The sequence below is a fragment of the Elaeis guineensis genome, chromosome 3 (genome assembly GCF_000442705.2).
Source record: "Elaeis guineensis isolate ETL-2024a chromosome 3, EG11, whole genome shotgun sequence".
Taxonomy (NCBI): domain Eukaryota; kingdom Viridiplantae; phylum Streptophyta; class Magnoliopsida; order Arecales; family Arecaceae; genus Elaeis; species Elaeis guineensis.
The window spans coordinates 128171792-128191261 of NC_025995.2; the positions used below are offsets into that span (position 1 = coordinate 128171792).

The window sequence follows — 19470 nt, forward strand, 5'->3', positions numbered from 1 at the left end:
TCCGGTAGCTCCTGGCCGACGCTGAGGTCACGAATTACCGGCGATTTCCGGTCGCCCACCGCTGCCAGCCTGTCAACAGCCCCGGCGACTGTGACAGCCAGCGAGCCAGCCGTTGGGATCTCTCAGATCGGACGGCTAAAAATCCATTTCCACTCCATCCGACGGTTCCGATCCCTAAACCTAATTTATCGGCAATATATTATCATCACTTCACCAACAAATCACCAATAAAAAAACGCTTCTCTCCCTCAACCCCCTCCAAAAAAAAAAAAAAAAAAAAAAAAACAAACATCACCAATAAAACGAAGGAAGAAAGAAAAAGATATAGAGAGGAGCGCAAGCAAAGGCGAGAGATAGAGAGAGGAAAAGAGAGAAGAAGAGAGGGGAAAGTAGGATCGGGTGGGGGGAGGTGAGAGCCCATCGGTGGTTCGTTAGCTCGGATGTTGCGAGGAGATTGCTGCTGAGTAGAAAAAACCGCTCTCTCTTTGTCGTTCTTGATCTCTCCGATTTGGGATGCTCTTCTGAAGATCTGGTGAAAGAACCGAAGGAAAAGGAGGGTTTTCTGATCCAACGGAACGATGGAAGCCAATGCGGGAATGGTGGCGGGCTCGCACAAGAGGAACGAGTTCGTGATGATCCGGCACGAAGGAGAAGCCGGGGTACGTGTTTCCTGTATGCCCGTTCGGTTTCTTTTGTCTTAAAGATCATTTCTTTCCAGTTTTCTTATACATCTTTTTGCTATTCTCGTGTCTGGATCCGCTGTTGGACTTAGTGTTACTGGGGTTTGACTTGGAATTCCTACAACTCTTTGTGGATTTTGGTAATGGCTTCTGATTAGATCGGTTAGATTGGGAAAAACACCTTTGATGCGATTGAATTGGACTTCTTGTTCGTTTTCTTTAAGATTAATTGGAACAACCGGGTGTCTGCAGGCGTCGGCTGAATTTCTTGATCGATTTCTGCACCAGTGGTTTGTGAAGTTGCAATTCGATTAAATTTGATGATCTTCTTCTTTGTGTTCAGAGCAATTCCTGGTTTTAACCGTGCGCTGCTAGTATTGAGCTTCATCTTTTCTGTCTTTTACAAGAAATCGGTGGTTATCAGTCGAATTTCTTGCCTTGTTCATGCTGGCTTTGCACATTCATGGCTTCTTGCTCTTTCAATAGAGATCTTTGTATCTCTTCTGCCAGAAGAAAAAGATCTTTGTATATCACCTTGATTTTGCATAACTTGTTCTCATGTCTTCTTGTATTTCTTTGTGGATGCTGTAGGACGGGATGCAAACCCGAAAAATCTTAATTTTTCCCAAGTATTTTGAAGAAATTGTCAGCTGGCATTGTATTTTCTTGAAACATTCTCTTTTTTTGCTGCTACTGTTGGATTACAGTATCCGGCATGTTCTGTTAAATCTACTTTTCAGCCTACTTCGTATGCGATAACCTGATTGTAACATTTAGACTGACATGCAATCGTGGGTTCTATTTTGAGATATTTACTGCCTCTTGGCATTCCTGTATGGTTACTGGAAAGTGGTTCATCGTTTAACTTTTCCGTTGCAAAGTACATTCTGTTTGAAACTAAACAATGAGATGGTTTAAAATCTTTATTCTGTATGCATGTATGTACACATATGCATGATCATGACATGTGTCTATATGCGTGTATATGAATCCATTCACAATTACACACACACACATATGTATACATATATACCTATTCATACATATTTGTGAGCATGTGTGTGTTAATTTTCGAGTTTTCTTCTTCTTATCTTCTAGGACTTGCGCATAGTTCAGTGGTGTTTTTGATATATGCTTAAGTTGAACGTTATATATTTGATGTAATTTCTGAGATGTGGAGGTTGTATGAAAACGCATGTTGCTTCCTTCGATTTGTTGACCTAATTTTATTCCTGCTGAACATGCAGCCTAAGCCCCTTAAAAACCTGAATGGCCAAGTATGTCAGATCTGTGGTGACACTGTAGGGCTTACAGTGACTGGTGATGTTTTTGTTGCTTGCAATGAGTGTGCTTTCCCAGTTTGTCGCCCTTGTTATGAATACGAGCGTAAAGATGGGAACCAGTCTTGCCCTCAATGCAAGACTAGGTACAAGAGACATAAAGGTCAGTTTGTTATTTGTAATAGATGCATTCTCTGTGTTTTTGGTTGATTTAAGAGTAATTTATCGAGTTTCTATGAGGCTTTCTCATACAGAAAAATTCAAGTAGATAAAATAAGGCCACATGATGTGCTTCAATGGATTTGATGCTTAGGTTCATCATTCAATATTGATCTTACTATTTATAGCCTATATGGTGTTGCAGGTAGTCCTCGGGTTGAGGGAGATGATGAAGAGGATGGAGTCGATGATTTGGACAATGAGTTCAATTACACTCAAGGCAATGGCAAGACGGCGCACCAGTGGCAGCTACAAGGCCAGGGAGAAGATGTTGATTTATCTTCATCTTCTAGACATGAACCTCAGCATTGTATTCCACGTCTGACCAATGGTCAGCAGGTAGACCCAAGAAACAAAGATCATTGTTAGAACCGTGACGTTGCTTGCTTGAATTGGAAGCTACTTTTAATATCTTAGGTCTTATGTGCTACTTAGCAATTGATGGAGCATTCACATGGTTGAGTGGTTGACTGAGAAATTGCATACGCTCAATCTTGCTGAATTAGTGGGACATGTTAAGAACTGTCAATTAGAAGTCAATCATGGTACATGATCATTCCATTGTACATTTAATATAAATAAGCTTTTAAGAAATGCTTATTTTCTTTATATATATTTTTGTTTCCTTTTTTCTTTTTTTTACGAACTGAAAATCTGAAGAATGCTTAGAGAATCTTAGTTTAAGAAATTCCTATAGAGACGTTTGAATTTTAGTGATTTAGGAAATCATTTAATTTGGAAAGTCAACATGTCTGTTGATTTGGACACTATTTTAGTATATTTTGGGTAAAATGAGTCTTGATCTGATACTAGATTGGATTAGAAAGGTTTTTGATCCATTTGGTCTATTAAGATTGTACTTTGGAGTTATTTTTATCTTTCCATATAAGGTGCAGGGGAAATCTAAAAATTGCATGTAATCATGATGATTGATTTTTCAAAAAAAAAAAAAATCTTCTCTTGGATTAAATCTCTATCCGTCTCCCTCTTCCTTTTTACTATTGTCCCATTTCTTTTCTTTTTCCCTTTAGTTTGAATTTTGCATATTTTTTTTGGTCTTTATGCATATTTTACTATGTAACTTTGTCACATCCTGAATCCAGCATCCGAATCGCGCACCTGATGCCTGCATACCTGAATCCAACATGTATAATTTTTTTTCCAAAAATCATGCAATATTAAAACAAGAAAATCATCTCTTTCTAAATTTTATATCATGCAGAGGTGACACCATGTTTGATCCAATATTTTAAATTACTTTTCATATGTAAATATATATTTTTAAATTTTAATATTTTTTAAATATTTTAATTTTTTTATGTACAAAATATAATTTTTAAATACATGAATATATATAAAAATAAATTCAGAGATAAAAAAGAACTTACCGTCAGTCAGATCCAAAAATCATGATCTTCAACTCACTGCTCGATCTCTAGATCCGATGCTCATCTGGCATTGAAGGCTTTGATCAGATAATTTAAAAATATTTTAGCCTTCAATCGAGGAGAATTTAGAACAAAAAGAGAGAATCTTAGTCTAGACCATGGTTGGATCAGATCACGGTCAGGCCTAAACATCTCGGATTGATTTAGATTTAATCAGATTGAGGTCCGATCAATGAGGAGGTCTCACATAAAAATTGGATTTCTCTATCTCTATGCCCTCTTTTTTCTTTTCTATTTTTTTTCAAATTCAAAAGATACTATGGGACTCGGACCGAACAGTAAGGAGCATAGGATTGTGTATTGATAAAAAAAATAGGCCTTGCATATTCTTTAGGGCCTTGTCCTAAAGAGTGTGCGGCCATCACGTGTCCGATCCGGGTGCTGGATTCGGAGCGTGACAAACTTTGTCTATCAAAGTGGTTCCCTTTTATTTTTGGCATTATTTGTTTGTTATTTAACAAAACTATGCTGCTTTTCACAAGTGGAATCGTGAAAATACCTGATAAACATCTGGTTTTTATGCTGTGTTATTTTCTTCTAGCCTCAAACACTATATATCCTATCCTTTCAGGTTTCTGGTGAAATACCTGATGCCACACCAGATCGTCACTCAATTCGAAGTCCGTCATCAGGTTATGTAGATCCGAGCCAGCCAGGTACTTTTTTTTTTTAAAGGAAAAAAATTCCTCTTTCAATGCATATGCTTAACCATCAAATCTGACTTGCTGGCTTTCTGAACATGTTATGGTGTTATGAATGCAGTTCCAGTAAGAATTGTAGATCCCTCAAAGGACTTGAACTCGTATGGTCTTGGAAGTGTTGACTGGAAGGAAAGAGTCGAAGGTTGGAAACTCAAACAGGAGAAAAATATGATGCAGATGACCAATAAATACACTGATGGGAAAGGAGATATAGAAGGAACTGGCTCGAATGGCGAGGATCTGCAAATGTATGACTGACTAATCCTTGCTTTGACTCTTTTGTTTCGCTTTCATGTTTTTTGTCCTACTTTTGCCGAGAGGTTCACATAGATGCCAGATTTCATGGTTAGATGAACCTCAAATTTGATCAGATACAATATGGTCTGGTTTTGGGTAGCTGGTGTCTGGACAAGCATTATTAGTTTAGTAATTTATTTTTATGTGTTCTTAAGTTTTTCGACAAAATATATTAAAAGTAAGAAAATCTTGACTTTATTTGTTTGCACATTCAAAATTTTCACTTTTTTTGTATTATTTTCATTAATTCTACCTTGTTAATTGAAAATTCTGGAAGTTATGTTTGATAATTCATTATCATAACAAAAACATGGCTTCCAAATTGAGCCCTGATGTAGATGCAATTAAAGTATGATTTGTTATTGGAAACTGAGTAAAATGTAAGCTTAACTTTCTATAAATGCTGGTCTTTTTTAGTTCTTATGTGCTCCCAATTGTTTGGACTTATGTGCTATTAGAAATGTCTCTTTTTGAACTTGTTCCCTTCTAGACCTTGACCAAGCTACTTAGTTTCATTATTTTCATTTTTGGTGTCTGAACATCGTGCATTCCAAGTTTTTGTCATTTCTTTTCAACTTAGGCAGAATCCTGTATCCATGAAAACTGGTGTGATGCTTCTAACAGATATAAGGAAGCTTTTGTGTGTTTGATACATATTGTGTTTTTTTTGCAGGGCTGATGATGCTCGTCAACCTCTGAGCCGCATAGTGCCTATTCCTTCTAACCAACTCAACCTTTATCGCTTGGTGATCATTCTCCGGCTTATCATTTTGTGTTTCTTCTTCCAGTATCGTATCACTCATCCAGTTCGAGATGCTTATCCATTGTGGCTAACATCTGTCATATGTGAGATTTGGTTTGCTTTGTCATGGCTTCTGGATCAATTCCCAAAATGGTATCCAATCAATCGTGAAACATACCTCGAAAGACTTGCCTTAAGGTCAGTTTTCTTGTTATTATTCTTGTCCTTTCAGAATATGGTGTGTTAAGCAACTTAAATGTTACAGAAGTACATTGTGCTGATTCTTTCAATATATTTGCCTCAGATATGATAGGGAGGGAGAACCTTCACAGTTAGCTCCGATTGATATATTTGTCAGTACGGTGGATCCCATGAAAGAACCACCTCTTATAACAGCCAATACAGTGTTGTCTATCCTCGCTGTGGACTACCCTGTTGACAAAGTTTCATGCTATGTTTCTGATGATGGTTCAGCAATGCTGACATTTGAAGCACTCTCAGAAACTGCAGAATTTGCTAGAAAATGGGTGCCCTTTTGCAAGAAGCACAATATTGAACCCAGGGCTCCTGAGTTTTATTTTGCCCAAAAGATAGATTACTTGAAGGACAAAATACAACCTTCATTTGTGAAAGAACGCCGAGCAATGAAGGTAAACTTGGAAAGTATGTTGTTGGAAAAATATCCTCTAAGAATCTGTATTGAACACGTATTAAACCATGAAGTGGTTCATTTCAGAGAGAGTATGAGGAGTTCAAAGTACGAATAAATGCTCTTGTTGCCAAAGCACAGAAAACCCCAGAGGAAGGTTGGACAATGCAGGATGGCACTCCTTGGCCTGGAAATAATCCAAGAGATCACCCTGGCATGATCCAGGTACATCATCATTTTCATGACATTCCATTGCCATCATTTCACATTTCATTTGTCTCACCCCTTTTTTGTTAAAAATGCAGGTCTTTTTAGGGCACAGTGGAGGGCTTGATACAGATGGCAATGAACTACCTAGACTTGTCTATGTTTCCCGTGAGAAGAGACCAGGCTTCCAGCATCACAAAAAGGCTGGTGCAATGAATGCTTTGGTTTGTATCCTCTGTTCTATATTGGCTTATACAATCATATATGTTCTCGTATTATTTTATCTGCGAATAGTGGTCTTATGTCTGTAATTTTTTTGGTGTTGGTCAGATTCGGGTATCTGCTGTCTTAACCAATGGTGCCTATCTTCTAAATGTGGATTGTGATCATTACTTCAACAATAGCAAAGCTCTTCGTGAAGCAATGTGTTTCATGATGGATCCTGCACTGGGAAAGAAGACATGCTATGTGCAGTTTCCTCAAAGATTCGATGGCATTGACTTGCATGATCGATATGCCAATCGCAACATTGTGTTTTTCGATGTAAGGAATCTTATATATATGAGACATGCATTGGATCTAGTAGAATGAATTAAGTTCTTACCAAACTTACATTTTGCAGATTAACTTGAAAGGCTTAGATGGCATTCAGGGCCCCGTTTATGTGGGAACAGGTTGCTGTTTTAACAGGCAGGCCTTGTATGGTTATGATCCTGTACTGACTGAGGCTGATTTGGAACCAAACATAGTCTTTAAGAGTTGCTGTGGTTCAAGAAAGAAGGGAAAGAGTGGGAGCAAGAGTTACATTGATAAAAAACGGGCAGTTAAGAGGACTGAATCCACCATTCCTATCTTCAATATGGAAGACATGGAGGAGGGGGTAGAAGGTAAGTTTTTGATGCTTATAGTATTTCTGATTTAAATGATTCAAAGGAGCTGAAACAGATGCATCCTCCAAATGTCGTTTAGTGGCATGAATCATGATCTTGCATTTGCCTGTAGCTTCTTTTTTAGCTTTGATAATTACGCACATGAAAGGTCTACCAAGATATAATATTTATTGTTTTAGGATATGGCTGAATCTTAGCCATTTTATGTAGTCTGTTTGTAAAGTGTATAAGCCTAATACTTTTTTTGATGTTTTATTTGTTACTAGGATCTTCTTGATTCTTCTGGCCTTTCTTCAAGCTTGAAGTAAAGTGTAATAATTCTGTGAAGTTATTTAATATGGACCTCGATGATTGAAAAATGGCTGTTGCAAATCCAACTGAACACTTACTTCCTGGTTCTGTGAAATTTTCTTAGCCTCGCATACTGCACATCATCATGATCACCCACTTGTGCGTGTCTTTGCTTTTTCCTTGTCTTTATTGCCTATCCTCCAACTCTGAGAGGAAAGTCCCTGGGTTTGTCGAGATTAAGAATACGATTAGATTGTCTGCACTCAAATTCTGAGAAAATCATGCATGTGCCCTCTGGCAAATTGGGCAACACCCTGTTGCCTTGTATTTTGGATTTTACTTGAGAAAAGAAGGATGGAAACCATATGTTAGTGGGGGTTGAAGGACTTAGTTGGCCTCCTGATTGTACTACTAATCTCATTTTAGTGGAAAGCAAAGCATTGTAACTAGGTGGGTGATACTTGTGTTGAAGAAATCTGGATTGCATATCTTGCTGTATGCAATACCTTCTGTCCAGGTTCTTGCATTGCGTATGAAACTTTAGTGTAAGGGAGAGCACCTTTTTTTTTTTGTTGGGGGGCGGGGGGGGGGGAGAGGGGCCGGGGTGGGTGGTGTTTGATATTCTTTCTGAACCTGTTCTTTGTTTGTGCTAAAACGCTAGTAGAGTATGGGAAGTTAATGGGATGTTCCTCCTAGAGAACAGTAAGTTTGATAATGCTTCATTCTTTTCTCTTTTTCCAAGTAAAGGGAACCAATGGAGTGTGGACAGTAAAATGAAAAGAAAGCAAAAGGTTATTAGGTTTTATAATGCTGATGCTTCTTTCTATTATACCTTTCTGGAATCCTGATACTCCCTTTCACCCTATATTGATCCCAATTTTTGTGATCCTTACTATATTATGTGCCATCCTCTGGATGATATACTTAGAAACTCCTATTTTTTGGTTTTATTGTGTAAACCACAGGATTATCGATCAATATTTTGAAAAGTAATCATTACTTTTACTGTAAATACTGTGATTGATATTTCACTATCAAATATCTACCACCATCAATGGGATATTTGCAATTTTAGGTTATGAAGATGAGAGATCGCTGCTTATGTCTCAGAAGAGCTTGGAGAAGCGGTTTGGTCAGTCACCAATTTTCATTGCATCCACCTTCATGGAGCAGGGTGGTATACCACCATCTACAAATCCAGCTTCTTTGCTCAAGGAAGCTATCCATGTTATTAGCTGTGGCTATGAGGATAAGACTGAATGGGGCAAAGAGGTTAGCTACAATAAACATCTGATCTTGTTTCTTAGTCATGATTATGTTACTGGAAATGACAACCTGAACTTGCCTTTGTTTCCCAGATTGGTTGGATATATGGTTCAGTTACTGAGGATATTCTTACTGGATTTAAAATGCATGCACGGGGATGGATATCAATTTATTGCATGCCACCCCGCCCTGCATTCAAGGGTTCTGCCCCCATCAATCTCTCTGATCGTCTTAACCAAGTGCTACGCTGGGCCTTGGGATCAATTGAGATCCTGCTTAGTAGACATTGCCCTATTTGGTATGGTTATAGTGGGAGGTTGAAGCTTCTGGAGAGGATAGCATACATCAACACCATAGTTTATCCAATCACATCCATCCCACTGATTGCTTACTGTGTGCTTCCAGCTATCTGCCTTCTCACAGGAAAATTCATCATTCCGGAGGTGAGTCGTGGTTTGTTTTACCCTTTCACTATTGTGCCTATGTCTTTGCATTATTTCTATGCATTGTACTTTTTTTCTTATGTCTATGGCATTTGCCTTAATGACTGTTAGAATAAATAATCTAGAAGTCAAAATGTACCATTTTGTATCAACCAGTGCATTGCAATATTTGGTTGATAGGGGGAAAAAATCGATCTAATTTCAATTTGCAGATCTATATTCATTGTAGACAATCTGTCATTTCCAGTTGTCTTATAATTTAGGAATTTTATAGGGTGCTCCTTTTTTTGTTACATAAGGGGCTTGTAGGGTGCTCCTTGATTGCATGTACTTATACCATAACTGACAAAGTGGGTTCCTTTACCCACTAATTGGCTCTCCAGGTCTGATAGCACACCCCTCTTGCCTATTGTCTTGGCTAGGACTTTGGTGCAAGTTCTTATAAGTTCTTGGAAGGTGGACATCAAGTTGTCGCTTATATAGCCTTCTCAACTTATTTGACATAAAGTTGTCTCTCATATTAGCCTTCTCAACTTATCTGTGATCTGTAGCCAACCTCAACCTCATTTTATTAAGAAAGTTTTAGAAGACAAATATGATGGCGGTATTATCTTGGTAATGCCTTTTTCTGAACCTGAACATGTGCTATTATATCAAGGTTCTTTGAGCTGGCAAATAAGATGGGCTGCTTTTTCCTTGACTTAGAAGTTGCAATCTTTGGGAGTATCATCTTTTGGCCTGTTCCATGATAGGATTTATGAAATTTGGCTGGATGGAAGAAAATACATCCTTCATATTCATTCATTTGTTAGTTTGTTTGTTATTGTGTTTATATGTCCATGCATCCATGTTTATGCATGTATGGTTTGGTCGGTCTGGGGGTGAGGGGAGGCTGCCCAATCACCTTGCTTGCCCCATGTTTTTCATAGCTCTTACTGCTATGGTTATGCTGGTAGCAGGAGTGAAGATTTCACTTGGTAAGATACCAGTTGTAGGAAATACTGCTTGATTAATTAGATATTATTAGTAAGGATGGGAGGTCGGTGCCAAATGACGTTTAGAATTACATAAGTGAATTGGAATGCAAAATCTTGCAAGTAGTGGTCAGCTTCTGGGTGACATTTGAGATGGGGATGCTGATAAATATTTTAAGGACTGGCTACTTAAAAGGAGAGTTGCAATTGCAAACTATTTTAAACTTGTTGAGAAAGTGTGTTATGGGATATTCATCCGAAAAGAATCTTCTTGATGAGGCATCTAATCCATAGGTAAATCTATTAGTACAAGATGCAGGATATGCCTGTCCTTCGTGAGATTAAAGGTATTTCAATTAGTGTGGAGACCTGCATGTCAACTAGGAGGCCATTACCTTGGCCAATACTATTGCTCAAGGGTGTACATTCGCTCAGCAACATTTTATCCTTATAGTTTTGGGGAGCTGTCCGCTGTTAGGAGGAGTTTATCAAAATTTTAATGAATAAATATAATTCTGCGATAATTTATGGCCTTATTTCTCGCTCTCTAGTATGATAGGTCGTATTTTTAATGTTTGACCAAATTGAAGAAAATCTCTAGGCATCTGAATCAGATTAGAGTATTGTCCTATGACTTGTTGGAGATATTTTCCTCTGATGTGCATATATTTTTTAAACAGAATTTTAAAAAAAAAAAAAATCTTCAAGATGTCTATCACCTCTGTTGTTCCTCTTTTTTTTTCCTCTTTTTCCCAGTTAGTGGGTCATTGTCTGTTTGACACTTTGCATCTACAAGTCAGCATTTATACCATAAAAAGTAGCTGGGGACTCTAGATCTATAGATATGTAGAGATGGAATCAAAATGTTGGTACATGGTACCATATGAGATGGTGAGGCGTACCTAGTGTCAGTATGGCTCGAGCCTGCATACGGTTCTATATTGGTATGTATGGTATTGATTGGTATAGCAAATATTGGATGGAATTGCCCCTCCTGAACTTGTATCTTCATGTCATTTGCTATTCTTTTTAATGCTGACTTTGATATTCATGTTGTTCCTAGATTGACTACAATTTCTTACAGGAGTTATTGCAATTGGTTTTTCATCAATTAAAAGAATGTACACTGACCCCTGATAGCCATGGGCAATTCAAAAAAAAAAAAAAGAAGTGTCACATGCATAATCTTCTCTGACAATGCATGGTTAAGTTGAATAACATGGGCTAAGGATTTCTTTACTAGAAACTTGCTAATGCACATTGTTGTGGTCATGGGTCAAGGGGTCGGATGGCTCGGATGGTTAATTGGCTTATGTCTCTGCACCCACATACGTGAGGTATTGTCCGCTTTGGCTCATGACCATCCTTAGGCTTCAGTGGACCTTAGGCTTCAGTGGGCCTTCGTTATTTAAAGCCTCATGGTTTTGCCCTTTAAAAGACGTTTCACGTGGAAGAGAAGTTCCAATCCATATAAGCCATATTCTCTATTGACTCACAACCGTTGTAGAACCAAAGATGCTCTCCCCCCCCACAACATAGCCTCCTAGTCAAGAAGGGAGTATGGGTGGGCACAGTGACGGAGCCTGACATCAAATGTTGGGAAGGCAAAGTAATAATTTATTAATAATTTTTTAAATAATATTTTATAATAAATAATAAAATAAATATATATATATATATTCAAAAATATTACAAAAATATCAATAAATATTTAATTTTATGTATAAATAAAAAATATTATCTTTTACCATCTGCAAAATGATTTTGATTGTGTAAAAATATCAATAATCTCTTCCACATTAAAGGTTGAAGAATAGATAAAAGGTTGAAGAATAAATAAATAACTATTTTTTCTTTAAAAAGCTTATTATTTTGAATAAAAAATTAATATATAAACTAATTATATGATTTTTTTTTCAAACTGATGGATTCGTAATGTGTGTAAGACTAAAATATTTGGGGGGGCCACCATATATATAAATATAAGTATTTTAAAATTTTTTGGGAGGGGCAGTGGCCCCCCCTAGTCCCTCTTATGCTCTACCACTGGGTGGGCAGGAGGCATTCCCACAAACGGCACCAATATTGTGGTCATGGGTCAAGAGATCAGATAGCTCAGATGGTTAATTGGCTTATGCCTCCGTATCCACATACATGAGGTATTGTCCGCTTTGGCTCATGACCATCCTTAGGCTTCAGGTGGTCTTGGTCATTTAGAGCCTCATAATTTTGCCCTTTAAAAGAAGCCTCACATGGGAGAGAAGGTTGCAATCCATATAAACCACTCCCTCTTGACTCACAACTGATGTGGGACTAAAGATGCCCTTCTCAAAATGACACACACAAAGGTGCAGTAATATTACAACCCACTGTAAAATTCAGATTGGAGGTTGAAAATGGAAATCAAAACTGTTGGATGTTGTTTCAAGAGTGATTCGATACATGGCCAAGAGACCTCCAAAATCATGTGAATGTTGCAATAGGCATTTTTATGTGATTGCAAAGTTCTCTCCTTGCATAGCAATCTACATTTCTTTTATATGCTTATATCTTGTAACTAGTTAATGTGTATCCATTGCATTTATCCTTGACATCGTCCCAGCATTTGGTGTGGCATATGCAAGGCTTCTAAACTTTTGATCCTGCTATGAATTATGCAGATAAGCAACTATGCAGGCATGTGGTTCATTCTGCTCTTCATCTCAATCTTTGCAACTGGAATTTTGGAGCTCAGGTGGAGTGGTGTGGGAATTGAAGACTGGTGGAGGAATGAGCAGTTTTGGGTAATTGGTGGCACCTCAGCTCATCTATTCGCTGTCTTCCAAGGACTGCTCAAGGTTTTGGCTGGGATCGACACCAACTTCACCGTTACGTCAAAGGCATCAGATGATGATGGGGAATTTGCCGAGCTGTATGTGTTTAAGTGGACAAGCCTCCTCATTCCACCGACCACTGTGCTAGTTGTGAACTTGGTGGGGATAGTTGCAGGTGTTTCATACGCTGTCAACAGTGGCTACCAATCATGGGGTCCGCTATTTGGGAAACTATTCTTCGCCATATGGGTGATAGTTCACCTCTATCCTTTCCTCAAAGGTCTACTGGGTCGGACAAATAGAACACCAACTATTGTCATTGTCTGGTCCATCCTCCTTGCTTCCATCTTCTCATTGCTGTGGGTGCGTATCGATCCATTCACCTCCCCCACCCAGAAAGCTGCTGCTGCGGGACAGTGTGGTATCAATTGCTGATTCTTATTCGGGAGATTTTTTTTTTCCTTTTTTTTTTTTTTTTTGAAAAAGTTCAGCATGCTCGCTTCCTGGATATCAGCAAGGAAAGATCTAATAGTGTAATAACACTGAAGAGTTTCGATGTTTTAGCTGTATTATGTTTGTTCTGCACGGATGGTATCAAAAGCACCAGACTGGTTTGGTGAAGCTGGCGTCTTGTGATTTCAAAATTCCCTTTTTGTGTAGCATATAATTGGTTTTGTCAGGGACGCTGTGCGAATGTGATGGATCCCTTGTTATTTATATAAACATGTCGTGGTTATATTTTGTGGCATAATGCGATCTGTCTTGTGTTAGGATGTCATTTCTTAAAAAACATGTCTAAATAAGTAACATAAGAGCCCATATATGGTGAATACTGTCATCATATATGACGGCATATGTGTCATGTATTACTCAATCATCATTAGTTTATGGGATTTTGACATGCAGTGGCCAAAAGCTAACTGCAACTTAAGTCAGGCTTAAGATTATCGTCTTTAGGTGCCCATGATGATGGTCGGGGACTTCGGTGGTGCAAACTAAGATGAAAAGGAAGATGGATTTTCTCATCTTTAATATCAAATAGTTGAGAGATGTTTTTGGCAACCGAGGCATACTAGCATTTTCCCCTGCTAAAGTCATGCTTATCTTGATTTCGGGTCTTTGAGACTGCTAAGATTGAGGTCGCATTGTCTAAACGGCTGTAAGCATGGTATAACCTTGCTGCGAGTTTGCTTGCGTTGCCTAAAGTCGACGCATCTCAATTATTAGCCACGCAACAAATTAACCTGCACTAGCCAGAAACGGATTCCAGTTCATGACCAAGGACTCTGTTGCAAGTTCGAACCTGCGCCAGCTTTCACGGCAGTTGGCTTGACTTGCTGGCCATCTCATGAAAAAAAGGAAATGAAAAAAACAAATTAAATAAATAAAAGAGCAGCAGATATGCATACAAAACATAAGGCATGACAAAGACAGTTGGGCGTCATCATAAGAAAACACAACAAACTACACGACCCTTTTACATGGCAGAAGATGAACGAGCTTCTCTACTACACTTTCACCTGATGCCTATGAAACAAAAAAAAAAGACACCCCTAGATACAACAAAGCATACTCTGGTTCCCACAACAACATGTAATGAAAGCTCTGCCCCCCTGACTCGCTCAATTATTCATGCACAAGGGATATGCGGCTCCTCCTTGACATGCATGGCTGGTGGGAGATATTGCACCATCTGTTGCTGCTGGAGCTGCTGCTGTTGCTGCTGTTTCATGAGACTCACTCTTTTGCACACCCTCACCGGCTCCCCGACGACCAGAGGGATCACCGGAAGGTTGTCACAATTGCATATTTCAATCATGAAGCCATCTGGGTCATGAAAGAAGAGTTGGTCTACGTAGATGCCGCCCTCCTCGACTCGCCTCTGGATGTAGGGTATTCCCATCTCTTTCAGCTTCTTCTCCACTAAGGTCATGCTCTCGCACTGGATGGAAAGGGAATTCAGTCATTTCATGATGTGGGAAACTTTTTTGTTTGCTTGCATATGGACAGACCTTGCGTGTTGAGAGAGTTGGGTAACGCAACACCAAGAAGATGACATAAAAAATGGTATGGTGATGCAAAAGCCACCAGGGGACCAGCTACTTCGGAGTTGGTGTGACTGCATCACCATATGGAAAGTCCTTAATTGCTCTCACAGAACCTGTCCGTTTGGACGTTCGCTTCACCTACATGCATGCATTGGACAATTCGAAGAAAAAAAAAAATTGTCTGGCTCTAGAAAGATGGCACTGTGTGTGACATGCATGGTTTTCTTTATTATTATTATTATTATTATTTAAAGTATTGAATGATAGGTTCCTCTATAGAAATATCTTAGTAAGTACTTGCATCAAGTTGTGATTTTTTTTTTTTTAAAAATGAACATCAAGTTGTGATCTTTGATAAATAGAAAAAGAAATTGATGTGTAAAAGCAAACCTGTCAAGAAGCCTGCATCATCGGTGTCCCACATTTTTTGTTTTTTTTATTAGAGAGTGGAGACCAGGTATGTTTCACGCAAAATTGGGTCATTCGAGCACGAAAAATAAAAATTCTAGAGCAATTATTGCGATCATCGATTAAGACATCGGAACTTCATGAAATGAATTTACCCCATATGATTGCTAACATGGCAAGGAGGGATCGGAGGCTCCATCAATAGCTAGCAATTGGTTTCCAATCTCACGTGGCACTCCACAAATGGCTCAACCCACCGTGAAATGCCACATGGAACTATGGCTTGGTTTGTTCCCGTACGGTATGTCTCAAACACCCCCGTCCCCACACCCCTTCTCTGTTTTTGCCATCAAAACTGATCAGACAAAATTTCTCACAAATTGGTGGTGTTTGTTATGTTCTCTTGTGATTGATTTTTAATCTGTACTAAGAATTCTTCAAAGACCACAAGTGCTTCGGAGAAATCGTTGGTGAAACCTTGGATACCAAAGACACGATTCCTCAAGGCGAGAACTTATTAAAGTGCCATGTCGCTTATCAGAAAAAAAGAAAAAAAAAAAAAAGCTTGTAAAAGTATAACAGAATCTCTTCAAAATTAAGTAATTAAAGACAGTACTTACTTGGAAGGAGATATGGTCATCCTTGGGATTGATCTCTGTTTTCTTCGGCATGTTCTCTGGATCTTCCGATTGCAACAAATGGATGCCAATTCCATAGTTGAACAACCTATAGGTTTAAAAAAAAAAGAGTAAATGAAGATTAATGCAGAGGCCACGCTCCACCATAAAATTGGTAAAAACATTGGAAAAGAAGAAGAAGAAGAAGAAGAAGGGGGAAAAAAAAAATCGGAACAAAGCGGATTTTCTCTTTGCATTAGCTTAACCTACCATGCCCCGTCGAAATCGAAGGATCCAGGCCTCCTAACGGGAACGAAGCCAAGAACATTTTGGTAGAAATCGAGGGACATCTCGACCGATCTGCACACGAGGGATATGTGGTTCAAGGAGGTGAGAGGCAAGGCTCCAGCGTTGTGCAGCATCTTCCCCTATCGATAGGCAACAATTAACAGTCTGGATGGTCGGAAATAAATTGGATATGGATTCACCTAACAATTTAGGGTGGGGAAGAGGAATTGATGGATGATGTTATCCTATTTTGAGCAGATCGGAAGAAAGAAATGGGTGGATGAACGAGCGGCGATGAGAATAACGGAAACTGGAGACGAATAGGAAATGAGCAAGCGATGGAAACTCATGGGGGAGGACTGGGGGAGCTTGCGGCAAAATATAGTGCTCGGCGATGGCTGGCCAGGTGCATGCCCGTGCCACGTGACAGATGGATGCCCTCTGGACGCGTGGATCCACGTTGTTGCTAATCCGGAAGATTCCACATTGGAGGTCAAGCAAGATTAGGTATACGACGAGAACATCCCGTGAGAAAAGAAACGGATGGGGACCCGGATCATATCCGAATCCGATTTCATTTTTGATCCGACGGACCCAGATCTTTGTTGGGTATGGGTCGATTTAGACCGGATGGATTTTAGTTCGATGGGGCCTGGATCTGACTTCAATTAGATTTCACAAGACGAGGAGGAGGCTGCTGCTGCGAAGGTGGGAAAAGACATGCCTGCAAGATCTTTTCGTGATTGTAATAGGAAACGTAGGACGAAATCCGCTTCTTAGCTAACACGTAGGCTCATTTTTGTCGGAGTTGCACCACTCAAAATCTTATCTACAATTTATATAACTCATCCGGTGGATTTTGAAATATTTAGAATTTCCAAGGAGTGAGACTTTCCAATTGTTTAATGGTAGAAAATTAAGAAAAACACACACACACACACAAAAAAAGGGACTTTTCATAACTTAAAAATAGGGAACTCAATCTGTTCCTTTTTTTCCCATATTTTTTCTAAGCCTTTTCTTCCCCCTTTTTTTTTGTGATGTTTTGAAGTATTTTTTTAAAGAATTAGACAAACTTTAAAGAAAAAGCGACAAAATCATAGCTATAGTATGAAATCTTACATTCAAGCCGTATGAAGACCAAATTAATAGACAGAGACGGAAGTTGCATCATGAACTCGATGAAGAGGTCCCCAAACAAAAAACAAAAAAGGAAAAGAAGAGAGCTTGAACTAGAAGGAGCTTAAGTTGGTGGTTCTTGGTTAAGCTTATCCAGTTATGTTGGACCTGCACTCTACCGGACAGGATAGCGGCAGATGGCGTCACGAAACTTGGTACTCCACTGGTCCATAATCTCTCTCTCGATTCCTCGCTTCCCCAAACCTGCTTATTTTGGTCCCGCGCACAGACAAGGACCGTTCCTTGCAGCGTTCAAACAACGGTAGAATAATGCAAGTCCCACGGGCCACTCCAATGCATTTGTTATGAATCCTAACTTCCATATATTATAGTGAATGGTGTGTTTCAGATGGCAATCGAAATTCAAGTTTTATATTAGTATATAAAATTCATATATTTATAATAAAAAATAATGATATTTTATGGTTATTTTTCGTCAAAATGGTTGTCGCTGTGGCTTTAAGATAGTGTGGTGATTAAGGAGAAGAAAGAAAAAAAAGCTCCCATTGGTTTCCAACTAATAATACATCAGGCCATTTGATGCTGTTATTAAATTATCAGTAGTGGGGATTGGTGAGTGACTTAGGATGCAGCATCAAACAAATTGTGATCCAGATGCCATGAGGGAGGTCGGTCGTATCGCTAATTAGACCTTTAATTAGTATAAAGTGCTAACCAATGTCTTAATCACAATGTTGGCCTCTTTTGAGCTTGGATTAGGGATGATCGAGCGTGGCCCCTCAATTCTACCTACCAAAGCAAGGATATGAGCTGGAGGGCACTGAACCCGTCGCAAGGTGCTGCCGGCTCTACCACAGTCCCCATCTGCCCCTGGATTTTACTCAAAAAGGTGTCCAAGGAATAATCCATATATTGGAGGTGCGCTTGTGGTCCTAATTCGTTGGATGACCTGGGATTTGTCTGGAGCTAAAGCTTTTCAAGTTGTCCCATGATACGTTCCTGTGGTCAGTCCTTAAGTTCAAAATTTTATTATTGTCCCATGATACGTTCCTGTCGTCAGTCCTTAAGTTCAAAATTTTATTATTTTGTCAAGTCATGTTGATGACAAAAACGTGTGTCGTGTTGCATTTTGAGCACCATTAAATATTTTTGATCGCATTGCTGATCCAAACACCATTAAATAGTTTTGATCGCATTGCTGATCCAAATACACATTATTGCGACCAATCCCCCCATCATTTGATTATCGGTGTCGCATACCTACAAAAAAAATTTGCACAAATCGAAGATATCTCCGATGGAGACCCTCCGACGATCAAGTCAGAGAGGAGACTAGGCAACAGTAAAAAATCAGAAGTTTAGCCGGAGAGAGGAAAAGAGAAAGGAAACTCAAGAGCTAAGAGGCGCTTCTCTCAGAGACCCAATCCTTGGGACCTTAGGACTTGAAACTTAGGCCTTACCAATACTGTTGCCTTACCCCGTTTTATAGTAGAATGCGATATAGCCCCATCATTAATGGTGCAGACAACTGAGGAGTTGTCAAATCGCCGCGGGCTGTCAAATCACCGTGGGCTGTCAAGTCATCGTGAGCTATCAAGTCACTGAGATCAATCCATGTCCTCGATAGGATAATGCCCCAGGATGGCCGTACCATATGTCCTTGACAGGATAACTGTACATAGCAGTCGTATGGCATTTGGGTGGTCTGGCCGACCACATATCGGTATTCGACTGTCGAAACGTCGGATGATGGTTCAGAGACACCATCGGCTGGTCTTGTGCCTTGCGAAAGTCGGACGTCGGCTGTCACCCCTGACAGTGAGTCGGTAATTTGGGCTCGACCGCTTGATCGGTCGGAAAACAGTATGAGTCTGTTCGACCGACATACCTTCGATCGGATATCGTCGAAAATTTTTGTCGATAGTCATTATCAGAGCCGTCAGTCGGTTCGATCGATAGAGTCGGACATCGGTGTAGAGAGGTAGATCGATATATCCCAACACACATGTTGGTGCAAAAAATCCGCTTGCGTCGGAGAAGCTGGAGTCGAGAGAGCTGCGGTCGCCGCC

The 19470-nt window shown here is 39.4% G+C and overlaps 2 protein-coding genes across 2 annotated transcripts; one reads left to right on the forward strand and one right to left on the reverse strand.

Annotated features, from left to right (window-relative positions):
* The first annotated feature begins 274 nt into the window (after nucleotides 1–274).
* Nucleotides 275–13651, forward strand: LOC105040177 (probable cellulose synthase A catalytic subunit 1 [UDP-forming]). Its single transcript, XM_010916588.2, has 14 exons — nucleotides 275–659; nucleotides 1928–2123; nucleotides 2325–2518; nucleotides 4199–4283; nucleotides 4390–4576; nucleotides 5299–5565; nucleotides 5672–6017; nucleotides 6104–6241; nucleotides 6322–6447; nucleotides 6554–6766; nucleotides 6846–7110; nucleotides 8480–8676; nucleotides 8763–9113; nucleotides 12748–13651. The coding sequence occupies exons 1-14, from the start codon at nucleotides 579–581 to the stop codon at nucleotides 13333–13335; spliced, it is 3234 nt and encodes a 1077-aa protein (XP_010914890.1). The 5' UTR covers nucleotides 275–578; the 3' UTR covers nucleotides 13336–13651.
* A 671-nt stretch (nucleotides 13652–14322) lies between these two features.
* On the reverse strand, nucleotides 14323–16628 carry LOC105040176 (glyoxylase I 4). The gene is made up of 3 exons (XM_010916587.4): nucleotides 16244–16628; nucleotides 15977–16082; nucleotides 14323–14842 (listed from the first exon to the last, which is right to left on the reverse strand). Exons 1-3 carry the CDS (start codon nucleotides 16393–16395, stop codon nucleotides 14531–14533), a joined length of 570 nt encoding a protein of 189 aa, XP_010914889.1. The 5' UTR covers nucleotides 16396–16628; the 3' UTR covers nucleotides 14323–14530.
* Between the last annotated feature and the right edge of the window lie 2842 nt (nucleotides 16629–19470).

Coding starts and splice junctions, on each gene's coding strand:
- LOC105040177 (XM_010916588.2), top strand. CDS start 579: ATGGAAGCCAATGCGGGAATGGTGGCGGGCTCGCACAAGAGGAACGAG. Junction 4,284..4,389: donor TGTAGATCCGAGCCAGCCAG/GTACTTTTTTTT, acceptor TTATGAATGCAG/TTCCAGTAAGAATTGTAGAT. Junction 8,677..8,762: donor AGACTGAATGGGGCAAAGAG/GTTAGCTACAAT, acceptor TTTGTTTCCCAG/ATTGGTTGGATATATGGTTC.
- LOC105040176 (XM_010916587.4), bottom strand. CDS start 16,395: ATGCTGCACAACGCTGGAGCCTTGCCTCTCACCTCCTTGAACCACATA. Junction 16,083..16,243: donor TTCGATTTCGACGGGGCATG/GTAGGTTAAGCT, acceptor TTAAACCTATAG/GTTGTTCAACTATGGAATTG. Junction 14,843..15,976: donor ATGACCATATCTCCTTCCAA/GTAAGTACTGTC, acceptor CTTTCCATCCAG/TGCGAGAGCATGACCTTAGT.